This window comes from Callithrix jacchus, chromosome 18, assembly GCF_049354715.1.
Source record: "Callithrix jacchus isolate 240 chromosome 18, calJac240_pri, whole genome shotgun sequence".
NCBI classification, from domain to species: Eukaryota; Metazoa; Chordata; class Mammalia; order Primates; family Cebidae; genus Callithrix; species Callithrix jacchus.
Window position 1 is genome coordinate 34685904 of NC_133519.1, and position 23656 is coordinate 34709559.

A 23656-nucleotide genomic window follows, 5' to 3' on the forward strand; every position below is an offset into this window, starting at 1 on the left:
AAAGCTGGAGGGTTTGTAGACCTCATTCTCATGCTCTGATACCTGAGACCAAATTCTAGGCACCTGTTCTGTAATGGACCTGTAATAGGGTCTATTGCTATTTTGGATGCCAGCAATAAATGGTGTAGCGATAAATAAATTTTTTTCATCTTCTTGCAAAAAAATTAACACTGTGAAACTTACAAAAGGCTCATACTTTGCATTTTAATAGAAAAATAAGGCCAGGTGTAGTGGCTTATACCTATAATCCCAGCACTGTGGGAGACAGAAGTGGGAGAATCAATTGAAGCCAGAAGTTCAAGGCCAGCCTGGGCAGCATATAAGACTCCATCTCTACACAAAATTAAAAATTACCCAGGTGTGGTGGTGCACACCTTTAGTCCTAGCTACATGGGAGGTTTAGGAGGGAGGATCACTTGAGCCCAGGAGTTTGAGGCTGCAGTGAGCTATGAGCCACCACTGCACTGCAGCCTGGGAGACAGAGCAAGACCTGTCTCAAAAAAAGAAAATAAAAACAAACAAACAAACAAAAACAACCACAAGGAAAAAGAAGATAAAGGGCTAGCGGAGGCATCAGATATGAATATCATCTAATCCCACTCCTCATTTTAGATGAAGAAATTGAGGTCCAAAGATAAGATAAAAAAATCACATGGTCACGTGGCACGATAGTGGCAGACCTGAGATTAGAACTCCAAATGTGAGTGTATTCTTTCCTTAACAGATAAAGGATGAAATGTTTATAATTGGCAGGTATTCAAACTATTTGTATTAATAATTTGTTTTTAAATGATGAACTCAATTTTTCTACTTTTGAATTTCTCCCACTTAGTGTTCCATCTGTCTTGAATTTTTTCCAAATTCGGTTGTTATAAAGCAAACCAAAGTTAAGAATCCTTCTAATTCGAATGTAGAAATCAGGGTGTGTAACGTCATTTGGCCACCAGAGGGCACTGAAGTCTCCTATTCAGAGTAGATGATCTTGCTTCTGATATTCAAGTGCCTACTGAGTACCCTGAGAAGTTGGCTGAATATTAGGAGGCTGGGTTTGAGACGGGAAGTAGAAGTGGGACTTTGGCTCACACAGCTGCTCACATGACTGGCCAACAGTAGCTGAGTGAAATTATTTCACCTCTGTTACACAACTCCGCCTCACAGGGCCAGGTGTCTGCCAGAGCCAGCTTTACAAGATGACAGACTACTGCTCTACCACCACCATACAATCTTTATAACAACAATTACAGTGGAAATTTGAGGCCAGGCCAAAAAGATTAAGACTTGCTCCAAAAAGATGTAACCAAAGCTTAAAATTATAAAGAACGGAGGCCAGGTGCTATGAGCTTATTTACCAATTTCCAAAATAGCAGAATGAGGAGCATCCATGAAAGAATGAGGTAGGTCATTTTAGAAGAAGCCAAAGGAATGTCCCTTACATGGAGCACAGAAAGGCAACGAGGGCAATAAATTCCTGAAACCACTGACCCCAAGCTTAATGTCTTAACAGGTTCTGAACCGGTAAGTTCAAATTTGTGCATGGAATACTGATGGTAGACTAACAATCCCTAGTGTCTCTATATGAGGGACTCCTGGGCCAATAGTTTAAAATGTTTTGATAGGCAATAACAAATGCTGGTGAGGACGTGGAAAAAGAGAACCTTGTACACTGTTGGTGGGGATGTAAATTAGTATAACCGCTATGAAGAACAGTAGGGAGGTTCCTCAAAAAACTAAAAACGGAGGTACCATATGATCCAGCAATCCCACATCTAGGTATAACCCCAAAAGAAAGAAAATCGGTATATTGAGAGATGTCCCTTCTCCTGTGTTCATTGCGGCACTATTCACTATAGCCAAGATTTGGAAGCAACCTAAGTGTCCATCACCAGATGAATGGATAAAGAAAATGCGGTACATACACACAATGGAGTACTATTCAGCCGGACAAACAAATGGCATCCTGTCTGTCATTTGCAACAATGTGGTTGGAACTGGAGGTTATTAAGTGAAGTGAAATAAGCCAGGCACAGAAAGACAAACTTCCAGTCCTCACTTATTTGTGGGAGCTAAAAATGGAAACAATTGAATTCATGGAGATAAAGAGTAGAGGGATGTTTACCAGAGGCCAGGAAGGGTAGCGGAGGGGAGGGGGGGCACTTTCGGGGAGGAGTGGGGGTGGTTAACGGGTACAAAAAATCATCGGAATAAGACCCAGTATTTGATAGCACAACAGGGTGACTATAGTCAATAATAATTTAAGTGTACATTTAAAGTAACTAAAAGTATAATTGGATTGTTTGTAACACAAAGGATAAATACTTGAGGTGATGGATACCCTATTTACCCTGATATGAATATTATGCATTGTAGGACTGTCACAAAATATCTCATGCACCCCATAAATGTATACACTTACTATGTGTAAGGCTGGTTGCCTCGCCAGGAGGCCAGACACACCCACCTCTGCACTCAGCACCTGACCCTGCAACCGGCACCAGGCTCTACACTTGGCACCTAGCTCTGCTGCTGGCTGCCCTGGAAGGCTCCGGCCGATGCAGCCCTGGCCGGCTCTTGCACCTGAAAACCCGCCCAACAACAACCTGCCAACCGATGGCGGCCCGCCCCATCCCAATCCCGCTCTGCTGGAGCCAATCAGAGCACCCAGCTGTTGCTCGTTCCTCATAGCCATAAAAACCCCATGCCCCAGGAAGTCAACAGGACTTCTCTGGCCCCCTTTCCCCGGACCATAGAACCTTGCCAGGGAGCTGAATAAATTGGCATTTAATTTTCTTATACTGGCCTCCGTTTCCTCATTTTAAACTCGGCAATAACCCTTACACTATGTACCCACAAAAATTAAAAATTTTAAAACAAGTGAATACGAAGTTTTTTTTAAAGGTCTTGAACTTTTGGGTTTCTGCCTAACTTGACTACTGGTGTTACTGGGCTCCTGAGATTTCAGCACCCCAGCATTTGTTAGTGACTGAAATAATAAAATTCTGATCAGGCCCTTGCTTGCACATGTTAACAACTCTCTTTTTGCCCAATATCCTTTGTTCTTACAATATAATCATAAACTGTTGATGTACTGTTTCTTTGTCAAGCAGGAGGAGATGACTTCAGGATTACGAAAAAAGTTTGCAGGAGGAATAAATCCTTTGAAATACATTGAGACCAGCTTCTGACGCCCAGAAATCTGATTGTTCAAGGAATTATCTGAGACTGAAGAAACAGATTTTTTCCTCCTTGATTCTTTGAAACTCCCCCTCACTGACTCTGGCCACATAAACACTCTCTGCTGCTTCTTTTTGTTAAGGCGGATTTGAGAGATCTTGCCCTCCAGGCTTCTTGCTTTGGCCAAATCAAATAAACCTTTATTTCCAAGCACCTATATGTCAGTGTTAGGCATCAGCTACACACGGGATACACTAGCCTGAGTCTGGGCTTCTACAATGCCGGGACCCTCGCTGTTCTTTGATGCTGATGGTAATTTTTTTTTTTTTTTTTTTTTTTTTTTGAGATGGAGTCTTGCTCTGTCGTCCAGGCTGGAGTGCAATGGCGCAATCTCGGCTCATTGCTACCTCCGCTTCTTGGGTTCAAGCGATTCTCCTGCCTCAGCCTTCCAAGTAGCTGGGACTACAGGCGCATGCCACCATGCCCGGCTAATTTTTGTACTTTTTAGTAGAGACAGAGTTTCGCCTTCTTAGCCAGGATGGTCTCGATCTCCTGACCTTGTGATCCGCCCGCCTCAGCCTCCCAAAGTGCTGGGATTACAGGCGTGAGCCACCGCGCCCGGCGAATAGTAAATTTGTTAAAAAGGCACGCACTGAATGAAGAGATCCCCCCACAAACAGGCTTTGTGTAAGCAACAAGGCTATTTATTCACCTGGGTGCAGGCGGCCTGAAGCCGGGAATGGGCGTCAGCAAAGGGCGGTTGTGGGGAAGGAAGTGGAAAGCTACAAAAGTTACTTTAGGGCGTTTTTTTGCAAGCTAGGAAGGGGTCGTAGAGTGTGAAGCCTCGAGGTTGGCAGAGGTCGGTTACAAAGTCCAATGCCCTTGTCAATTGAGGACGGAATAAGAAACAATAGAGAATGTCTTAAAGTTATGCTGGCGCCGCAGGTGTTGATCATTTCTTTCTCTTTTCATGACTTTCCAGCTACTTCAGGTTTTCTAATTGCGGAAGGCCCTTCAGAGATGTAAGTGTGGTTCAACAGATCGCCACGCCATCCACGGCACTGTCAGATCTTACAAAACTCAACAGAAAAGGGGCGCGCGGGAAGAAAATGCAGCATTTCCTCTCAGATGCCAGATATTCATCTCCAAAGGTATTAAAAGGAGGGGTGTGTGCCTGTGTAAAGAAGCTGGTCTTTTCCAACTTGGGCAAGTTGCTCGAATTTCTTCAAGCCTTTCTTTTTCCGCCTGCTAAACAAAACAAGCATCCCACTTAGGACAAATTCACACCCCTTAAAGCGGGCGGGCGGAGCGACGGCGGATGAACCAATCGCGTCTCCTGCAGGTTGTGAAGCGGCAGAGGGGCCCACCCCTTGCGTTGTGCTCAGCTCTGATTGGCGTCTCGCGGAGGGGCGGGGCCTGGGCGCGCCGGGCTCACGCTCGGCCACTGGAGGTCGCGGGCCCGGATTCTGTGTGGAGACGCCGATATGGCCGGGCGAACCAGCTGGTCTGCGCGCGCCCTGCTCGCCACCCTGCTGGCGTCGGCGCTGTTGGCGCTGCTTGTGTCGCCCGCGCGGGGTCGCGGCGGCCGGGACCACGGGGACTGGGACGAGGCCTTGCGGCTGCCGCCGCTGCCACCACGCGAGGACGCGGCGCGCGTGGCCCGCTTCGTGACGCACGTCTGCGACTGGGGCGCGCTGGCCACCATCTCCACGCTGGAGGCGGTGCGCGGCCGGCCCTTCTCCGACGTCCTCTCGCTCAGCGACGGGCCCCCTGGCGCGGGCAGCGGCGTGCCCTACTTCTACCTGAGCCCGCTGCAGCTTTCCGTGAGCAACCTGCAGGTGAGCTGGGCCCGCGGCTTCCCCAGGCCGGCCGCAGAGAGGGCCTTCACCCTCGCCAAAATCCTTCCCGGGAAGTGGAATGGCTGCCGCTTCTCCGCCGAGCTGGCGGGCAGGCGTTGCAGCGTCCCAGATGTTGGGCAACTACCAGGAATTTCGCACATGCCCGCGCCACTGGGCCACGCACCTGGGGTAAATTATCTGCCAGTAGCCCCAGGACTTCTCATCCCTGAGTGGTCGTGAGTCATCTTGGGTCACAGTGTCTCCATTAACTGGGCTCCTTTTCTCTTTCTCTTTTTTTTTTTTTTTTGAGACAGAGTCTCCCTTGTCGCCCAGGCTGGAGTGTAATGTGTATCTCGGTTCACTGCAACCTCCCACCTCCTAGGTTCAAGCGATTCTCGTGCTTCAGCTTCCCCGAGTAGCTGGGATTACAGGTGCGCACCCCCACACCTGGCTAATTTTTGTACCATGTTGGCCAGGCTGGTCTCGAACTCCTGACCTCAAGTGATCCACCCACCTCGGTCCCTCCAAAGTGCTGGGATTACAGACGTGAACCGCCGCGCCCAGCCTGACTCCTATTCTTAAAGGTTTTACAGGGCATAGAGATTGTTGGGTATTTAAGTATTTTAATATGTGACTTCAGGGTTTCTTTCTCTCTTACCCCTCCTGAATTAAGACTTTTCTCTCCTGCTGCAGGAAGCTAATGTATGATATTGTGGACGATTACAGTGATTATTGCAATCTTCGGGCCTCCACAAGCACAGTGGGTCCTCAGTAAGGTGGAGAGCTGATGGAAGGTCTATCTCTTCCTCGCCCTTTGCCCACCTTCTGGTGCAGAGCCACACATAACTCTGGTGGACCTCTGCTGTCTCAGAGATGGAGTCACAGACATGAGGCTTGGGAGGCTGGAGACAGAGTCCAGGAATGGAGCCTGATTTGGTAGAGGGCCTTTTTAACAAAAATCTCAAATGTTAGGTCAACTGAAAGTACAACATTGTTGCTAAAGACGGGATGTAAGCAACTGATGCTTTTAATCACTTTACCATTTGTCTTATATTCATTGTCTCTTCTAATAATTCTTTGAGGTAGGTATTATCATCCCCGTTCTGCAGATGAACTTGAGGCCTACCTAGGTTAAGTAACTTGTTCAAAGCCAGTGGGCAAACCCTAGTTTCATCTCAGATTTATCTTCAAACCACCTATCACAGGCTGGTGGCTCATCAGCTGAATATGTCCCACAGACCAGTTTTCTTTGGCCCACACAGAGTTCTGTTTTGTTTTTAATAAATTCGAATTCATTACCAACATTTTAAAATTTAGATTTTACTTTAAAGTCTAAATCTCTAACTTTTCTTAAAAAAAAAAAAAAAAAAGGAATATCTAGTGACACTGTGGCCTGCATTTTCTGAGCAAATACAGAAGCAGTGCCCTCTTTTAGCTAAGGCAGATACACCCCAGTTCACCATTTTCTTATTCCCAGCCCATTCCACATCTTTAGGCATTTGCTCAAGGCAGACTCATTCCACTCCATCAGTGGTCTCAACTTTGACTGCAAATCAGTTACCTAAGAAGACTTTAAAAATGCAATGCCAAGACATTTTATCAAAAACACATTTTATTTTAAGACAACACTCCTTCCCCCCACAAACCACTCCCTGATGATTCTAAGTGGGGAGGAGGGAGATTAAGCAATACATAATCATATTTAAATTTGTGAGGTGACTAAGGAGTTGCTGGTATTATTGTCCCCATTTCAGGAGTGAGGAAACACAGACTCAGAGGTGCAGGGACTCACCTGTGACCAGCCACCTAATGGCTGTCAGGTAGGACTCCAGCCCAGGTCTTTGATGTGTCTAGAAATAGGAGAGTGGCAAGGAACTTACCCAGGGCTTCCGGTTTCCATGATGGCAGTGAAAAGATGTGGCCACATCAGAATTGGTCTGACTTGATTCCATCAATTAGCCGGAGTTTCTGCTTTCTTCTTTTCTTCCTCCTGACCTCCAGGGTGCTCTGCATTTCTTCTCATTGACGGGGTGAAATCGTTCAGAAGAAACAAGAAGACCTAAGTTTGGGACTATATCTTACGTGTAAAATGCCTGTCCCTTGTAACTTAGAGATAGGTTGCCACTGGGATGTTTCTTTTGTATGTCTCTTTCTTTGTGGCATTTTTATATAGTAAATGTCTGTAGGACAGTGTTGCTGATGTTAGCTAGTAGTGGTACCATGTTTGGCTCTAGAGCCAGCGAGTCAGAAGGGAAATCTTGGTGTTTGATTATTTGCACCACGACCTCTTACCATTAGCCTTTCTTGCTGTCTTGGCATTCTTTACTTGTGATGTACCCCTTTCTGCTCTGGTCTCTCTTGATTTTTTTTCTCTGACCCATTAACATAAGTATCCCTTAAAGTCAATTTCCTACTCTTTTGTTCTCTGTACTGATCCTCAGAAGATTGTATACATTCATCTCTTCATTCCCACTTTCCAGGACTCACTTCCAAATGTGTGTCCATTTCTGTCCTCTTTAAAGTTCTCTGTATTTCTGCTTGCTGTTCATTTGTACTTCATTAGTTTGCCACCGCCTCAAATTCAACACGTTTAAGTCCAGTCCTTCTTCTGAAACCAGCTGCTTTTGATCTTCTCCATTTCTGTTAATGGAATTACTGTTTTCTCAGTAAACCCAGTTGGAATTCTCACTGCCTCCTCAAATCCCTCAGTTCCCACGTCCTGACAGTTTTGTGTTGCCTTCTTTGCCTCCACCCTTGCCCTTTCCTATTTATTCCTGCCACCTTGTCCTTAAGCTTATCACCTCATGCCCAAAAGTACTAGCACGTCTCTTACATAGTCTTCCTGTTGGCTCCATCCGCCTTGCCTACCCAATTAGGTAAACAAAAATATCTGTCACTCTGGCAGGAAACCTTTAACAACACCCAACTGCCTACAGCTATGTAAGAGTCACCTGAGATATTTGTTTAAAATGCAGATAGAGGCAGGGTGCGGTGGCTCCAGTCTGTAATCCTAGCACTTTGGGAGGCTGAGGTGGGCAGATCACCTGAGGTCAGGTATTTGACACCAGCCTGGCCAACATGGTGAAACCCATCTCTACTAAAAATATATATATTAGCTGGATGTGTCCCTGTAGTCCCAGCTATTTGGGAAGCTGGGGTGAGAGCATCCCTTGAGCCTGGGAGGCAGAGGTGCAGTGAGCCGAGATCACACCATTGTACTCCAGCCTGGGTGACAAAGCTAGACTCCAGCCTGGGTAACAAAGCTAGACTCCATCTCTAAATAAATAAATAAAATGCACATAGAGGACAGCTTGGTGGCTCATGCCTGTAATCCCAGCACTTTGGAAGGCCAACGAGGGAGGATCACTTGAGTCGAGGATTTTGAGACCAGCCAGGGTAAAATAGTGAAACCCCATGTCTACAAAAAATAAAAAACATTAGCCAATTAGCTGGGTGTGGTGATACACACCTATAGTCCCAGCTACTTGGGAGATGGGAGGATCACATGAGCCCTGGAGGTGGAGGCCACAATGAGCCACGATTGTGCCACTGCACTGGGTGACAGAGTGAGACACTGTTTTAAAAAAATTGCAGATATCTGGGTTGGAGTGAAGCCTGTTTCGACATTTTAACCCAAATCAGCATTTTAACAAGCTCTCCAGGCAGGTGGTTCTTTGACAACATTGCCAAAGGCTGGTCTACAAATTACAATCTAGACTCCTTAGCTTGGGTTTGAGCCCTCTCCCCTAGGAAAGCCCCTCTTTCCAGCATATCGGGTTTCTTGGTATTCTTCATCGAGTCTTAGACTCACTCAGTTCTGTGTTTTTTGCAGTTAGCAACTCCTCTCCCTTTAGTATGTCCTCCACCTTCTATCCTGGTTTTGAATATATTATAAAGCTCCTTATAGTTTCTCTATCACTCCAGCCTATACTGGACATACACTTTTTGTTATGTCTTCCTTTTCAACCAGATTATAAACTCATAGAGGGGAGAGAGTTTACCTGAGTGTCCCCTCCCCCTTTTGGGTCTCCTGTGGTGCCTTGTTAATAGTTTCTGGACAGCAACTATTTGGCTAAATGATTTCAGAGAAATCTCTATGACTCTCTGTTTTGATGGATCACTGTGAAATGGCAAAATTCTCCACACATGACACTTGGAACCTAAGGAGCTAAATAGTCTAAAAGTGCAGTATGTGAATTTTGCTGTAATCTGTCAACAATGCCTCTTATGAAGCTAATTTCTGAATAAGAAAGAATTAAGAATTCGCTTGCCTTTTCGAATCTGGGAGAAGACTGTTACTAAAGCAGAAATGAACAACTTTTCCAGTTTTGAAATCACATGACAGTTTCTGCTAACATAAGATAACCAAGCATGACTCAGCTACTTTCTTGCTTAACCCATATAGTTAGTCAGTTGAGCAACTGTGGTGTTTTTGTGCAATAGTTTTGTATTAGAGTTTAACCCTTTAAATCTGTCAGTGAAGCCTATAGAACAGCCTTTAATTTGGGTGGCACTATAATTATTATTCTTCTGATGAACATGGAATAAATTCAGGGTTTTAGAAAAAGTATGTTGAAATAATTTTCACCAAGTCAGTTAATTTTACAATATGAACCCCCCCCACCTCTGGGGAGTAGTCAGGATCAGTCTCTATCTAAGTACTGTTTTCTCCTGAGTCAAAGGTGATGTTTTACAATTCATCGTTTCATGGAAGACTGGTCAAGCTCTAGGATATCCTGTATGCAACTTTTGAAATTTATTACCTTTTCAGAAACCGTATTTCACAGGAGAGGATCTTCATTTTCTCTCTACAGGAGAATCCATATGCTACACTGACCATGACTTTGGCACAGACTAACTTCTGCAAGAAACATGGATTTGATCCACAAAGTCCCCTTTGTGCTCACATAATGCTGTCGGGAACTGTGACCAAGGTAAGTAGTTGTCCTACAGGAAGGGAGATGGTTTCAGAACACCATCTTATTCACAGTGAAAAAATAGATCTTTTTTTCTTTTGAGACAGAGTCTCACTCTGTCTCCCAGATCAGAGTGCAGTTGTGGTATCTCAGCTCACTGCAACCTCTGCCCCCTAAGTTCAAGCGAGTCTTGTGCCTCAGCCTCCCTAGTAGCTGTGATTACAGGCACACAGCACCACACCCAGCTAATTTTTGTATTTTTAGTAGAGATGGGGTTTCACCATGTTGGCCAGGCTGGTCTTGAACTCCTGTTGACCTCAAGTGTTCCACCAACCTCGACCTCCCAAAGTGCTGGAATTACAGGCGTGAGCCACTGTGCCTGACAGAATAGATCTTTTGAGAGTGAAATGTGGTTGATTTGTGATTGTCATGCCCAGTCAGAACATGTTCTATTCTAATAGGTGAAATAATTCTGTGAAAACAAAACATTTTAATAAGTTGCTTTCATATGAGTGTTCAGTTAAATACAGGGAAAATGAATGGTTTTCTGAAGCCAAACAGCTGTAACAACTATGAGCTCCTGTATGTAAAATTATTCTTGCTGAGGAACATCTGCTTGACCAGAGCCCTCCCTCTCCATTACATTTTACATTGGTGTGATGTTTTTCATGTCCGGGCTCACTGCCTCCATATTTTACCAGTGGCTTAAAGCAGAGAAAACGTATTAAGTAGGCCAACCAGAGGACTATTTGTTACTGAAAACTGGAAGTGAATTTAGTTTGGATCACCTGCTGGAGGGAAGAGGTCAAATACAGTCTCAGGAAGAGCAGTGGGCGTGGTGTCAGGAGTGCTGATCTGATTACCCAACCCACAGATTTTCTTTTTGACCCTGTCGATCATTAATGCCTCAGATAAGTGTTATTTATGGTCTGGAAATTCTTGGTGGATGCATCTCTGCAGTTGAGTGTCCTTCACTGGCAGGAGAAAGGTGGAGGAGCAGCAAATGCTTTTGAGTTCTGTTATGTGGCTTCTAAACATTTTTATCCTTCAGTGCATTCATCTGTATCTTTAACATGTGCATGTTATGTAAACATTACATATCTTAGACACTAGCGACATTTTATTGTAGTGCTTAGTGCTGGTTATTCTAATAGCTCAACATGCCGTTTTACCAATGAAAGTTGGTATTATACCTACAGTGGTTTTCTACATCTTTATATCTGTTATCACCAACAAATGAAATCTTTATTCTCTGCATTCTTTCTGTTTCCTTTATTTTCTCGATTCCTTAAGGTTAAGATCAAGATTTACAACTAAGTAAAAACTCTTAGGATTTATAGAATGCTGGAATCACACGTTCTTAACAAATGAGAAAATAAAATGTATAAAAATGTTTATTTCACATATGTCCTTTAGGTGAATGAGACAGAAGTGGATATTGCAAAGCATTCGTTATTCATTCGACACCCTGAGATGAAAACCTGGCCTTCCAGCCATAATTGGTTCTTTGCTAAGTTGAATATAACCAATATCTGGGTCCTGGACTACTTTGGTGGACCAAAAATTGTGACACCAGAAGAATATTATAACGTCACAGTTCAGTAAGTACTTATACATCTTTCACCTGCGATTGCAGCCTTACAGCCATCCTCAGCCTTCTAAGACAAGGGGGTTTAACCGTTTCCTGTGCCAGTGGCAGTCTGACCCCCTCTCAGAATAATGTTTTTAACATGGATTTGATCCACAAAGTCCCTTTTGTGCTCACATAATGCTGTCAGGAACTGTGACCAAGGTAAGTAGTTGTCCTACAGGAAGGGAGATGGTTTCAGAACACCATCTTATTCACAATGAAAGAATAGATCTTTTTTCTTTTGAGACAGATTTTCACTCTGTCTCCCAGACCAGTGGTGCAATCTCATAATGAAATGCATTTATAAAAATATTTGTAAATGTGTGGTATAATAATTTGTTTATTAATATATTAAATATAAGATCTAGTAATAACTCTATTACTTTTTTTTTTTTCCAAGACAGTCTCACTCTGCCACCCAGGCTGGAGTGCAATGGCACAATCTCAGCTCACTGCAGCCTCCACCTCCTGGGTTCAAATGATTCCTGTGCCTCAAGTGTCCCAAACAGCTGGGACTACAGGCATACACTGCCATGCCCAGCTAATTTTTTATATTTTTGTAAAGACAGGCTTTGGCTGTGTTGTGCAGGCTGGTCTTGAACTCCTGAGCTCAAGCAATCCGCCTGCTTTAGCTTCTCAGAGTGCTAGGATTACAGATGTGAGCCAACATGCCTGGCCTTTTCTGTACTTTCAAAGTAGTGAGGATTGAAGACATTTGAAGACATTTGCAATGCCTGTAACATGATATAAAAGTATCTGTGATTTCTCTATTTCTGTTGGAGACAGTCACAGATACGCTGTAACCCTGTGGTTTATTCCCTACATTCATCATTGCAGGAAATGATATATTTCAGTTAGAGCCTAATGGAAATGAAAAAAAAATTTTTTGAGCCAAGACCCCCTGAACTCTGGCTATAGGCCTAGACACCAGGTTGAGACTCCGTTTTAAGGCTATGCTTGTTGGGCCCTGGACAGAGCCCAGTTAGGACCTATGATGGCATTTTCTCATGAGGCTTAGACTCAGGTGCTCCTGGACTGTGAATACCCCTCATCTGAGCCTGAACAAGTAACCCTGTCCCATCAGCCCCAGTACTACAAATGCCAGTGGGTATGTGTGGTTTATTCCACCAAGAAGTGCTTGGAAGGGAGGAGGCTGAGATAAAAGAGACTATGGGAGAAAATGAAGCCCAGAACCTGAAGACAGAGAAAGGAAAGAAGCATGTGATCAGAATCTTTGGAGTTAGATCAGGGTTCAAATGAAGGAATATAAGGGACTGGTGCTTCTCCCAAGTGACACAGGGAATTCTGGCATACCTGGGGGTGGGGGTGGTAACAACAGTAACAATAACAGCTAGTGGCCATTGAGTGTTTATTACTGGCTGGGTGCTCTACTGGTTATTTTTCTTATACTCACTCGTTCAGTTCTCACCACAACCATATCTTGTGCAGCTTACCACTGCAACAGCTGGGTGCTGTTTTTCCTCATATATGAAACAGAAAGCTGATGCACAGAGAAGTAAAAAACTGGCCTAAACTCTTGCAGTCAGGAAGGGGTGGTGCTGGGATTCAAACCCCAGCATTCTTGCTCCAGAGCCATCACTTCAGTTTTATCCACTTCAGATGCAGTTCTCCTCTGGCTGCCCCTTGGGTAGCCGGCCAGGCTCCTAGCTCAGTCTACTTTATCATGCACTTTCCGCCTGTAATGACTGACTGCTGATTCAGGGGATGACGGTGATGATACTAAGGTAGACTTGTAGGTTGTAGGTCATTTGGGTGCTTATATTCTTAGCATGTATTTAATCTGTGTCTTTTCCGATGGCAGAGCAGTTCCATGTTCAACTGTTGACTCCCTGCCATGTTGGTAAATTTCTTGATGCTAAGCTCACTTTTGTTTTGTTTCTAATTTTAAAAAATTCCAAGCAGGGCCTAGGACAATGTGTGTCACAGAGCAGGTGTTTAGAACTGATTGTCTAGCTTCTTACTTGAGACAAACACTCTCACACTCTGTTGGAATAAAGATTCCAACAGTCCTGGCGCTTGTTTTGCTGCTGTGCATGCGGGAAAGGCACAGGCCACTGATCGTCGTCTGGGCTGGCAAGGCCATCTGACTTCTTAGGAATATAGTGGTAGCGATTACACCTTTATTCCCTGGCAACAAGTTATCAGGATGACTGTTAAGAATGACAGGCCTGCTCTTTGAAGTTAAAGTTGACTTTCGCAGGACATAATCTCTGAAACGCAGTTACCTTTGTATAAACATGCCGAAAGGCAAGGTTTAATAAGAAATAAAACTGGTTTCCTGTAAGTCTCCATACTGAATAAGTGAGTAAAACAGATACTTTTGAGGTTCCCACTTTATTGTACAGACAAGGGAGCACTTTTCTACAGCACAGAGGTAAAACAGAATATTTTTTTCTTGTCCTGAGAGGATCCGCAAAGACTAGAGCAGGATGTGACCCTTCTGAGGCACAGAACCCAAAGGATGGGCAGTGCCTGAAAGTTGCCCAGTCTGACCAGGTGCCTATTGCTAGGAATTGTCCATCTTTGAGTCTACGAGTGCCTCCACTAATCTAACCCATTAGGTTTGCCACCAGAGCTGCTTAATAATCCAGGGAGTGTACAGTAAGATCTCTGAGGACCAGGGCCCCTGTCTTCTTAGGGAACCACTCACAGGGGCCTCACAGGCATTCTGGAGCTTCCCCCAATTGGCAGCTACCTTGCTTGGCTTGCCCTGCCCAGGTTGGTTATGGAAGGTATTATTTCTCTAAATACCATGAAGCCCTCTGCATCTGAAATCTATTTCACACAGATGGAGACTGCCACTTGTGAGAGCTGATAGGGAGCTTAACTAAATGTGGTTTGCCTCAGTGGACTGTTGGGTGAAGACCCCTGTGAGCATGTTTGCAGGCTGAGTGGAGGCTTAAATGTCCACATGAAGCATTTGCGGGCATCCTGAAATAAGCAGTTCTTATAAGCGTTGCTCCCGAACACTGTTATGTTAAGTCGGGGCAGCAGCATGTTTGTGCTAAGCCTCATTTTATCTCCTCTGGTGCACATCCAGATATTTCCTAGCAAAGACACAGGTAACAAAAGGTTGTGGATTACAGACCTGCTCAGTCTCCATACTTGGAGGAGATGGATTTCCTGGTCCGTGGCAGCAGGAAAGGGGTCACCTCCAAGCTGGGGTCAGTGTCACTGGGCAGTGGCTAATCACTGCATTTCTGCCCTAAGGTTCAGAACCCCTTCTGTTCTCAAATATTTTTGTCTTTTAAACCTTCAGATTTTCTTAAATGAGATAACAGCAGCAGCCCCGGCAATGGCCTGCTTCTTGCTACATCCCATTAGCGTTTATCAAAGTGTGTCAGAATCATACTTGGAGAGGAGGGTTACTTGCTAAAATGAGGATCCTAGGCCCCACCCTCAACCCACTGAAACCAGAACTCAGGAATCTGCATTTTAACAAACCCAAGTCCTTCTTTAATATATTCTAGTGGCTGAAATGAACTCAGAATCTTAGACTTTTAGATCAGAAATTTTATCTAGTCATTCCCTAGAATGATTTAATTTTTAATATTTGTTAACCCAGTTTAACAGAATTCCTCTCTGTTCCCCTTTCTAGGTGAAGCAGACTGTGGTGAATTTAACAACACTTGTGAAATTTCTTAAAGTGGCTCATACACACTTAAAGGGTTTAATGTTTCTCTAGAAAGCATCCCAGAATATTAGCCAGTTTTCTGTCACATGCTGGTTTGTTTGCCTGTTTGTTTGCAAATAGAGTTGGCCTGTTACTGGATTTCTTGAAAGATGTGGTGACTGCTCTTTTTATATTTTGAAACCATTTTCATGGAGAAATATCCTTCACTGTAATCAAATACGTTTTGTCCCATCAATTCCAAAGATGTTTCCACTGGTGCTCCTTGAAGAGGAATGAGTACCAGATTTAAATTGCCCATTGGAATTTGAAAGTACTTGAGTATGTGTTCTTTATTCCTGGAAGCCACTGTGCTGGGTAGAGTGTGTCCCTCACCACAGCTGCCTCCTGAGCTGCCTGAACCTGGTGCAGAAGGATTGGCCTCATTATGGTGCACCTGAATAAATCTTGCCACGATAGACAAGCAATGATGAGTCTCACAGGGAGCTTCCCACTCATGTTGATGTATGTCTGACAGTCCTGGGTATTGTTAATCCAACATAGAGTGAAACTATTTCTGATAAAGAACTTTTTGAAAAACTTTTTATACTCTAAAGTGATACCCAGAACAAAAGAAATTCATAAAACTCCTGAATTTAATTTCCCCACCTATTATCAAAACACATATTCTTACAGATTATTTTTGGCCACAAAACTGGATTGCAAAAGAAAGAGAAGAACATTTTGTGTGTTCCTGGTATTCTTTTATAAATAAAGGTTTACCCAGGCATGGACCACCTTCAACTGGGGACAAAGTCTCCTCCCAAACCACTCTCCACAGCTTTTTTAATACTGTTACTCTTAATAATTACCTAAGGCTTCCTCAGCTGCTCCAGATCTCTTAATATCGTCTAGTGCCGCTCTAAGTCACGTCACCAGAGGAAGGAGAACATGGCATTAAAAGAATCACATCTTCAGAAGAGAAGACACTAATATTATTACCAAGATTCATGATTTCAGAAGATGACATAAGATTCCTCTGAAAGAGGAAATGTCAGGAATCAAGCCACTGAATCCTTAAATGGCAAAGAGAAAAGTTATAAATGTGAGTCATTGTGTCTAAAAATTACAAAGTGAACTTAACTGAGATCCAGCAAACAGCTTCTATTTAACAAAACTAATTTATACTAAACTTAGTAAAATGGACTTCTTATTCAAAGCATCAATAATTAAAAGAATTATTTTAATGAAATGTGTTGGATTCATTTTCTTAAACACAGATATTAATATTTATTACACTTTGTTTTATTGTCTTCTATTAAAATAGCATGCTCTTAAATCTGTTATTGGCTGCTCCAAAACTTGAAGTGAATAATACCACTCTTTCCAATTGGCAAAAAGCTCATTATGTCCAAAAATTCTGGGCATGGACAAAATCTAGCCTTTGTCACAGGTTCTACCTCAGGGATTTTGGTGCCAGTATACCTTGTGATAGAATTAGGTTGTGGGCAGCTATTTGGTTTTCTCCCTTTACCCACTTACTGAGTTTTTTCTCCAGCATTTGGAACCACATAAATACATATCGATATCCAGGTAAGATCTAGTTATACAAAGTAAAGTCAACCAGTGTTTCACAGCAGGCACTGCAGATTCTTTTATAATTGAATGTGCAGAATATGTCACTTAACATTCCAGTTGGCCACTAGGTGGCGCTGTGGACTACTCTTTGTGCAGGTGCGGGTTTCTTACACAGCCAATTTTTTTTTTTTTGAGACGGAGTTTCGCTCTTGTTACCCAGACGAGTGCAATGGCACGATCTCGGCTCACCGCAACCTCCACCTCCTGGGTTCAGACAATTCTCCTGCCTCAGCCCCAGCCCTACACAGCCAAATTAAACCGCTAGGAATAATACCCTCGACTGGGTTAGGAGCTGGAGTAAATGCAGCTTAGCAGGGGCAAGAGAAGCAGAGGCCTGATTTGCTGCTGCTGCTAGGTTTTCTTGGGTTTATCACTCCACACCATGTGCTTCTACATCAGGCTTCTGGTCCCTTTGCACCTCACCTGCTGCAGAAGAACAGATCCCTGGCCTCAGATAGGAGATGAGTGTCTGACTGGGGTTGAGGGGAGGAGTCAGCCTTGGCGCAGAGAGCAGGACAGGAGCTGATACAGAAAGATAAGAGGCGGAAAGGGAGTGGCTCACAAACCTGAAGCTAGAGTCCAGTCAGCTGCCTTTGGCATTTGCTGTCTTGACCATCGATCTGTACTCAGCTGCTAAGGCCATTTGTCTTTACCAACCATAGCCAATAACGATAGTGTATTCTGTCTTCTAGTCCAGCTTTAAAGTCCTTGGCAGGTATGTGGAAGAGTGGAGAAAAATCTTTATGAAATGAGACCAGGTTCAATGAAATGCATCAAATATTCTGAGGTTGCTAATGTGATGTACCCTTCTTAGTAATATTTAGACTGAAGATCACAAAGTAATTGCAAAGGAGACTACTTTCTTACAGTGCAGCATGGCTTTCAGTTTTAGTACTGAGGAAATAATGCTCTACTTTGTGTAATACTGGTTGGTTAGTGTTTCCTAGGGGAATTCCAAACTCACTTCAAAACCGAATGTTCTATAAATTTTCAATAGAGAAGACAGTTATGATTTAATGATGATTCCTTTTGGAATTAGGGGTGCAAATCAATAACGTGAATTTTTAAGTTTTTTCTTTAATATTTATTGTAAGACATTTGTATAGGAAATGTGGAGAATGGAAAGTTTGAAATTGATAACCTCACCAACCAGTATGGCTGCTAATAGTTTGGGTGTGTTTTCATGGAAGCGATGTTTAAACAGTCAAGATCATCCTGTTTACTGATTGTGTATCATGCTTCTTTCACTTTATCATAAACAACTGTGTTCCTAGAAACCATTCACAAGGATGGCTGAGAATGGCTGCAGAATATTTCATCAGATCAATATAAGCAGGCCACCAAATAATGATCTGTATTGGGACTCTGTTGCTAGTGACAAGAAACCCCAGTCAAAGTCATTTAAGCAAAAAGAGTTTGTTGACCTTATATTATTCAGAACTCAGCCCTTGTTTCCTGGCTCCTCTTTCTGCCATGTTGGTTTTGATTGCAGCCAGCAATCTTATAGCAAAGAGTTTATGTCCTTCCTAGCTGGGACCTAGCCGTTCCCAAATAATCACTGTGTCTGGAAATGGGGTGCCCTCTTTGGCCAAACCTGAGTCATGTGTCTTCTTGTGGAGTTGTGGGTTCACTCAGCACCATCAGAATCACAGAGACTGGGGGGGGGGATGTAGGAGGGGGACCGCTGCAAGAAAAAAGTGATTAGTCGAACTAAAGGAACACTCAGCAGGCAAAACCAAAGGCTATCAGCATTTTCTCCAGTTTTTGAACACTTAGGTTGCTTTCAGGTTTTTTCCTGTTATTTAAGTGCATAAAATAGGTTCTACATTTCTGTTTATTTCCTTAGATTCCTAGCAGTGGAATTCCCAAGCCAAAAGCTTTCGGTACATGCTATTAATTGCTTTTAAGAATGTGTATCACTTTTTCACAATGGGTTTGCCTCCAGAACACAGGTGTCGTGACAACTACCCCTAAAAGCCAAAATGGGAAAGGAAAAGGCTCATATCAACACTGTCGTCATTGGACACATAGATTTGGGCAAGTCTGCCACTACTGTCCATCTAATCTACAAATGCAGTGGAATCGACAAAAGAACCATTGAAAAATTTGAGAAGGAGGCTGCTGAGATGGGAAAGGGCTCCTTCAAGTATGCCTGGGTCTTGGATAAACTGAAAGCCGACCGTGAACGTGGTATCACCATTGATACCTCCTTGTGAAAATTTAAGACCAGCAAGTACTACGTGACTATCATTGATGCCCCAGGACACAGACACTTCATCAAAAACATGATTACAGGGACATCTCAGGCTGACTGTGCTGTCCTGATTGTTGTGGCTGGTGTTGGTGAATTCGAAGCTGGTATCTCCAAGAACGGGCAGAACTGAGAGCATGCCCTTCTGGCTTACATCTGGGGTACAAAATGATTGATTGTTGCTGTTAACAAAATGGATTCCACTGAGCCACCCGACAGCCAGAAGAGATGTGAGGAAATCGCTAAGGAAGTCAGCACTTATATTAAGAAAATTGGCTACAACCCCGACACAGGAGCATTCATGCCAATTTCTGGTTGGAATGGTGACAACATGCTGGAGTCAAGTCCTAACATGCCTTGGTTCAAGGGTTGGAAAGTCACCCGTAAGGATGGCAACACCAGTGGAACCCACTGCTGAGACTGTGGACTGCATCCTACCACCAGCTCGTCCAACTGACAAGCCCTTGCACCTGCCTCTCCAGGATGTCTATAAAACTGGTGGTATTGGTACTGTTCCTGTTGGCCGAGTGGAGACTGGTGTTCTCAAACCTGGTATGGTGGTCACCTTTGCTCCAGTCAATGTTACAGCTAAAGTGAAATCTGTCAAAACGCACCATGAAGCTTTGAGTGAAGCTCTTCCTGGGGACAATGTGGGCTTCAATGTCAAGAATGTGTCTGTCACGGATGTTCGTCGTGGCAACGTGCTGGTGACAGCAAGAACAACCCACCAGTGGAAGCAGGCTTCACCACTCAGGTGACAATCCTGACCCATCCAGGCCAAATCAGCGCTAGCTATGCCCCTGTACTGGATTGCCACATGGCTCACACTGCGTGCAAGTTTGCTGAGCTGAAGAAAAAGATTGATCGCCCTTCTGGTAAAAGGCTGGAAGATGGCCCTAAATTATTGAAGTCTGGTGATGCTGCCATCATTGATGTGGTTCCTGGCAAGCCCATATGTGTTGAGAGCTTCTCAGACTGTCCACTTCTGTGTCGCTTTGCTGTTCGTGATCTGAGACAGACAGTTGCGGTGGGTGTCATCAAGCAGTGGACAAGAAGGCTGCGGGACCTGGCAAGGTCACCAAGTCTGCCCAGAAAGCTCCGAAGGCTAAATGAATATTATCCCGGATACCTGCCACAGCAGTCTCAATCAGTGGTGGAGGAAGAACGGTCTCAGAACTGGTTTGTTTCAATTGGCCATTTAAGAGTAATAGTAAAAGACTGGTTAATGATAACAGTGCATGGTAAACCTTCAGAAGGAAAGGAGAATGTTTTGGGGACCACTTTCGTTTTCTTTATTGCTTGCGGCAGTTTTAAGTTATTAGTTTTTAAAATCAGTACTTTTAATGGAAACAACTTGACCAAAAATTTGTCACAGAATTTTGAGGCCCATTAAAGTTTAATGAAAAATGTGTATCAATTATAATGCCTAGTATTCGCTTTAACACATTCTAGCAAAGAAAAAAGTATAAGGGATTAGATAAGAAATGGTAACAGTTGAAGCTAAGTGATGTGTCTGAAGATTAATTTTGTTATTCTCTTTTGTGTATGTCTGAAAATTATATAATATAAAGATTTCTAAATTGACTTGGAAAAACACATAAAGAATTGGATATCTAGAGAGATTAAGTGACTTTCCCAAGCCCACCCAGTTCTGGTCTTCAGGCTCTAAATCCTGGCCACTTCTTCTACTCCACACTAAATTGGCCTGTGGTCATATTGTTTGAGACACAGATTATTCCAGCGTAAGACTTCCCGATGCTTCTTTACCCCGCCCCCCGCACACCAAGGCGGGATATGTTTGTGGGTGGGGAGGGGCATGAGCAGTGGGTGCTAGGAGGCTGGATAACAAGATTGACTTGGTGATTTAGGAGTTCACTAGAGATCACTTGAAATGATGTTTTCAGTAAAATTTTGGAAAATATAACAATGGGGGAGGGGGAAAACTGATATTAGTTAACAGCCTTGCAAGCACTGTGTGAAAGTGCTCACTCTGTGATGGATTAAAATAGGGTGTTATTTTAATTGGCAATTCTTAAGGTTACTAATAACATTAAACATTAAAATTTCTTTTTGCTTGTTTTTCCTCATTGTGAACTGTCAATTTATATTCTCTGTCCATTTATGTTTAGGGGAGAATTTTTAAAAATCGATCTTGGTGAATTCTATATATTAAGTCTATGAAACCATTTAGTTAGAAATTTGTTGCTAATACTCAGTTCTCCTTTTAAGCTATTTTGTTTAAAATCTATAGATTTTCCATTTCTATAGAAAAATTAACATAATATTTTCCCTTTGACTTCTTTAATTTTCTTTAAACTTGATATGTTTGTTTCCTTTGAGAAATTTGATAAATATCAATTCAGATTTTCTCATTGTTATGTTTAATTTTTATACTTGACTCTTTCATCCTTTAGAATGCATTTTGTGTATAATGTTCTTCACTTTTTTTGGATGACAAACCCAAATTATACTTAACTTTTTAGTCTAGATGTGAACCCAAATCTAAGCATAGCTCTCTCAGCAGTGAGGAAGAAAGTGAGTTAGGGCCGTCGGCTTAGCAGACATTTGGTCAGCCTGCTGGACAGTCTATCTGAAAGACATTCTGTATCCCTTAGCGTGGATTTGAGGGACTGGGATTGGCAAAGAAGCACGGCTCTAATAATATTCTCATAACCTTTGGAGGTTGTCTAACACACACACTCCTTGGCTAGATTCTCAAGTCGCACCACAACAAAACTTTAGCTGGCTTTCTCAACATTATCTGACATTCCTCAATGTATTCTATGCCATGACCAGCCAATTGGAGCTGGTCATGCCCCAAACATTTCCCTTTGGACTTTTCCACATGCTCCTCCCTTAGCCAGGCATCTCCTCACCTCCTCACCTCCCTCACTTTTCAGGACTATGGAGTCCTTTGAAGGCTGAGTCTGCATCAGATTGATTGATCACTGTAGCCCCAAAACACCAAGTGTCAATACTCCATTACATGGAGTAGCCCCTCTGAAAGTTTAACAGACGTTGTGCTTGCAGGCTTTCTATTTAAAAGTTTAGTAACAGAGTGGAAGATGGAGGTTGGACCTCCAACTTGCTATATGACTTAGAATGAAGTGATTTACTTCAGTGAAGGCACATTTAATCCCAAGCTTGGCAACTCTCAAGGAGACTTTGCTTGGCACCCCAGACATCAGACTCCATTAAGGAACAGCATTCCACGTGACAGGTTTGCATGGAGACATCTGTCTCGTGTGCACACTGAGCCACTCTGCCACAAATGTTCCATGAGGAAGCAAAGGATTTTGAAGTGAGTTAATTATCTTGTCTTTGATTTTTCAGATTTGGGGCACTATGTCTCATTGTTCTTTTCCCAAAATCTGATGTTTAGACACTGCTCAAATATATGTTAGGAATGAGGGCAGAGCAGCTTAACCCACACACTGTGCCTCTCTTTACGGCTGCTCTGAGAAGGGGAATTCAGCACGTTATATGCATGCCCAGAGTTGGTCAACACAAACTCTCCCATATGGTTCCCAAGAGTCATCTGTGTCCCTGGGATTTATCTTTGTCTTAGTTTGCTCAGGCTGCCAGAACAAAATACCATAGACTGGGTGGCTGAAACCGCAGATTTTTATTTCCCACAGGTCTAGAGGCTGGAGAGCCGAGATCAAGGTGTCAGCATGAGTGGGTTCTGGGGAGGGCTTTCTTCCTGGCTGGTAGCTGGCCGCCTGCTTGCTGTTTCCTCACATGGCAGAGAGGGATCTCTTTCTCTCGTTCTCCTGTTCTAAGACCACAGTCCTATCAGATCAGGGCCCAGACATTCTGACCTCACCTAACCTTAATTACCTCCTAAAGGTACCTCCTAAATTACCTCCCGACACAGTCATAGGGTGGGTCATGGCTTCAACATATGAAGTGGAGGGAAACCAATTCAGTTCACAGTACTTGTGTTTGGAAGAGAAAATGGTAACTTAGTCTTCTTTGTTCATCCTAAACCTTTCCTCCTTTGATAGCTCCCAGGCCCACTCCCAGAGGGAGATGTATCCTCAGAGGGTCCTGGTCCGTTCCTGCTCTAGACTGTGGGTTTATGGCACGCCTTTGCAGGTTGTGTCCTGCACCAAGGCCCCAGCTGAGGGGAAGCGGGGCTGAAACCTGGCCTGAGCTCATGCCCTTGTCCTGGTGTGAGCAGCATCACCCCAAAGGGTGCTTTCCCTAAAATATCAGCGGTACTGTCTGGGTTAGTGGCACCCGGCTCTTGGGCCATTTCTTATGTTAGGTGTGTTTGCTTCCTATGCATGGAATCCCAGAGAGGGCAAAAAGTGTGAGCAGAGCCCAAGGGAGCCCTGGGCTGTGGGGGTTCCCACTGCATGGGCCGGGGGAGCAGGAGCAGCATCTCAGAGGTTTGGATTGGCTTGGCTGCAAGAGCACTGGGTTCGGAGCCAGCTGTGCACTTGCTACATGTGGCCCTGGGCAAATTGTTCCACTTCTTGGAGCCTTAGACCCCATCTGTAAAGCAAGGACTATACTTCACAGGAGGAAGTACAGATTAGCAAAAATGTCCACTGATCACTTAGCACAGCCCTGACA

The 23656-nt window shown here is 43.7% G+C and overlaps 1 protein-coding gene and 1 pseudogene across 2 annotated transcripts; both read left to right on the top strand.

Annotated features, from left to right (window-relative positions):
- Window positions 1-4632: 4632 nt before the first annotated feature.
- CREG1 (cellular repressor of E1A stimulated genes 1) lies at window positions 4633-21142 on the top strand. 2 transcript variants are annotated; one of them, XM_078356354.1, is made up of 4 exons: window positions 4633-5009; window positions 9824-9943; window positions 11342-11526; window positions 18770-21142. In XM_078356354.1, exons 1-4 carry the CDS (start codon window positions 4656-4658, stop codon window positions 18783-18785), a joined length of 675 nt encoding a protein of 224 aa, XP_078212480.1. In that variant the 5' UTR covers window positions 4633-4655; the 3' UTR covers window positions 18786-21142. The 2 variants fall into 2 exon arrangements, with proteins under 2 accessions (XP_078212480.1, XP_002760468.1); XM_002760422.6 differs by lacking the exon at window positions 18770-21142 and adding an exon at window positions 15175-16438.
- LOC103789152 (putative elongation factor 1-alpha-like 3 pseudogene) lies at window positions 18807-20431 on the top strand (annotated as a pseudogene).
- Window positions 21143-23656: the final 2514 nt, after the last annotated feature.

What these genes read in the sequence shown, in the direction of transcription:
- CREG1 (XM_078356354.1), top strand. Translation starts at nt 4,656, where the DNA reads ATGGCCGGGCGAACCAGCTGGTCTGCGCGCGCCCTGCTCGCCACCCTG. An exon ending in TTTCCGTGAGCAACCTGCAG is followed by an intron (nt 5,010 to 9,823) that starts GTGAGCTGGGCC and finishes TTCTCTCTACAG; the next exon opens with GAGAATCCATATGCTACACT. An exon ending in TGTCGGGAACTGTGACCAAG is followed by an intron (nt 9,944 to 11,341) that starts GTAAGTAGTTGT and finishes TATGTCCTTTAG; the next exon opens with GTGAATGAGACAGAAGTGGA.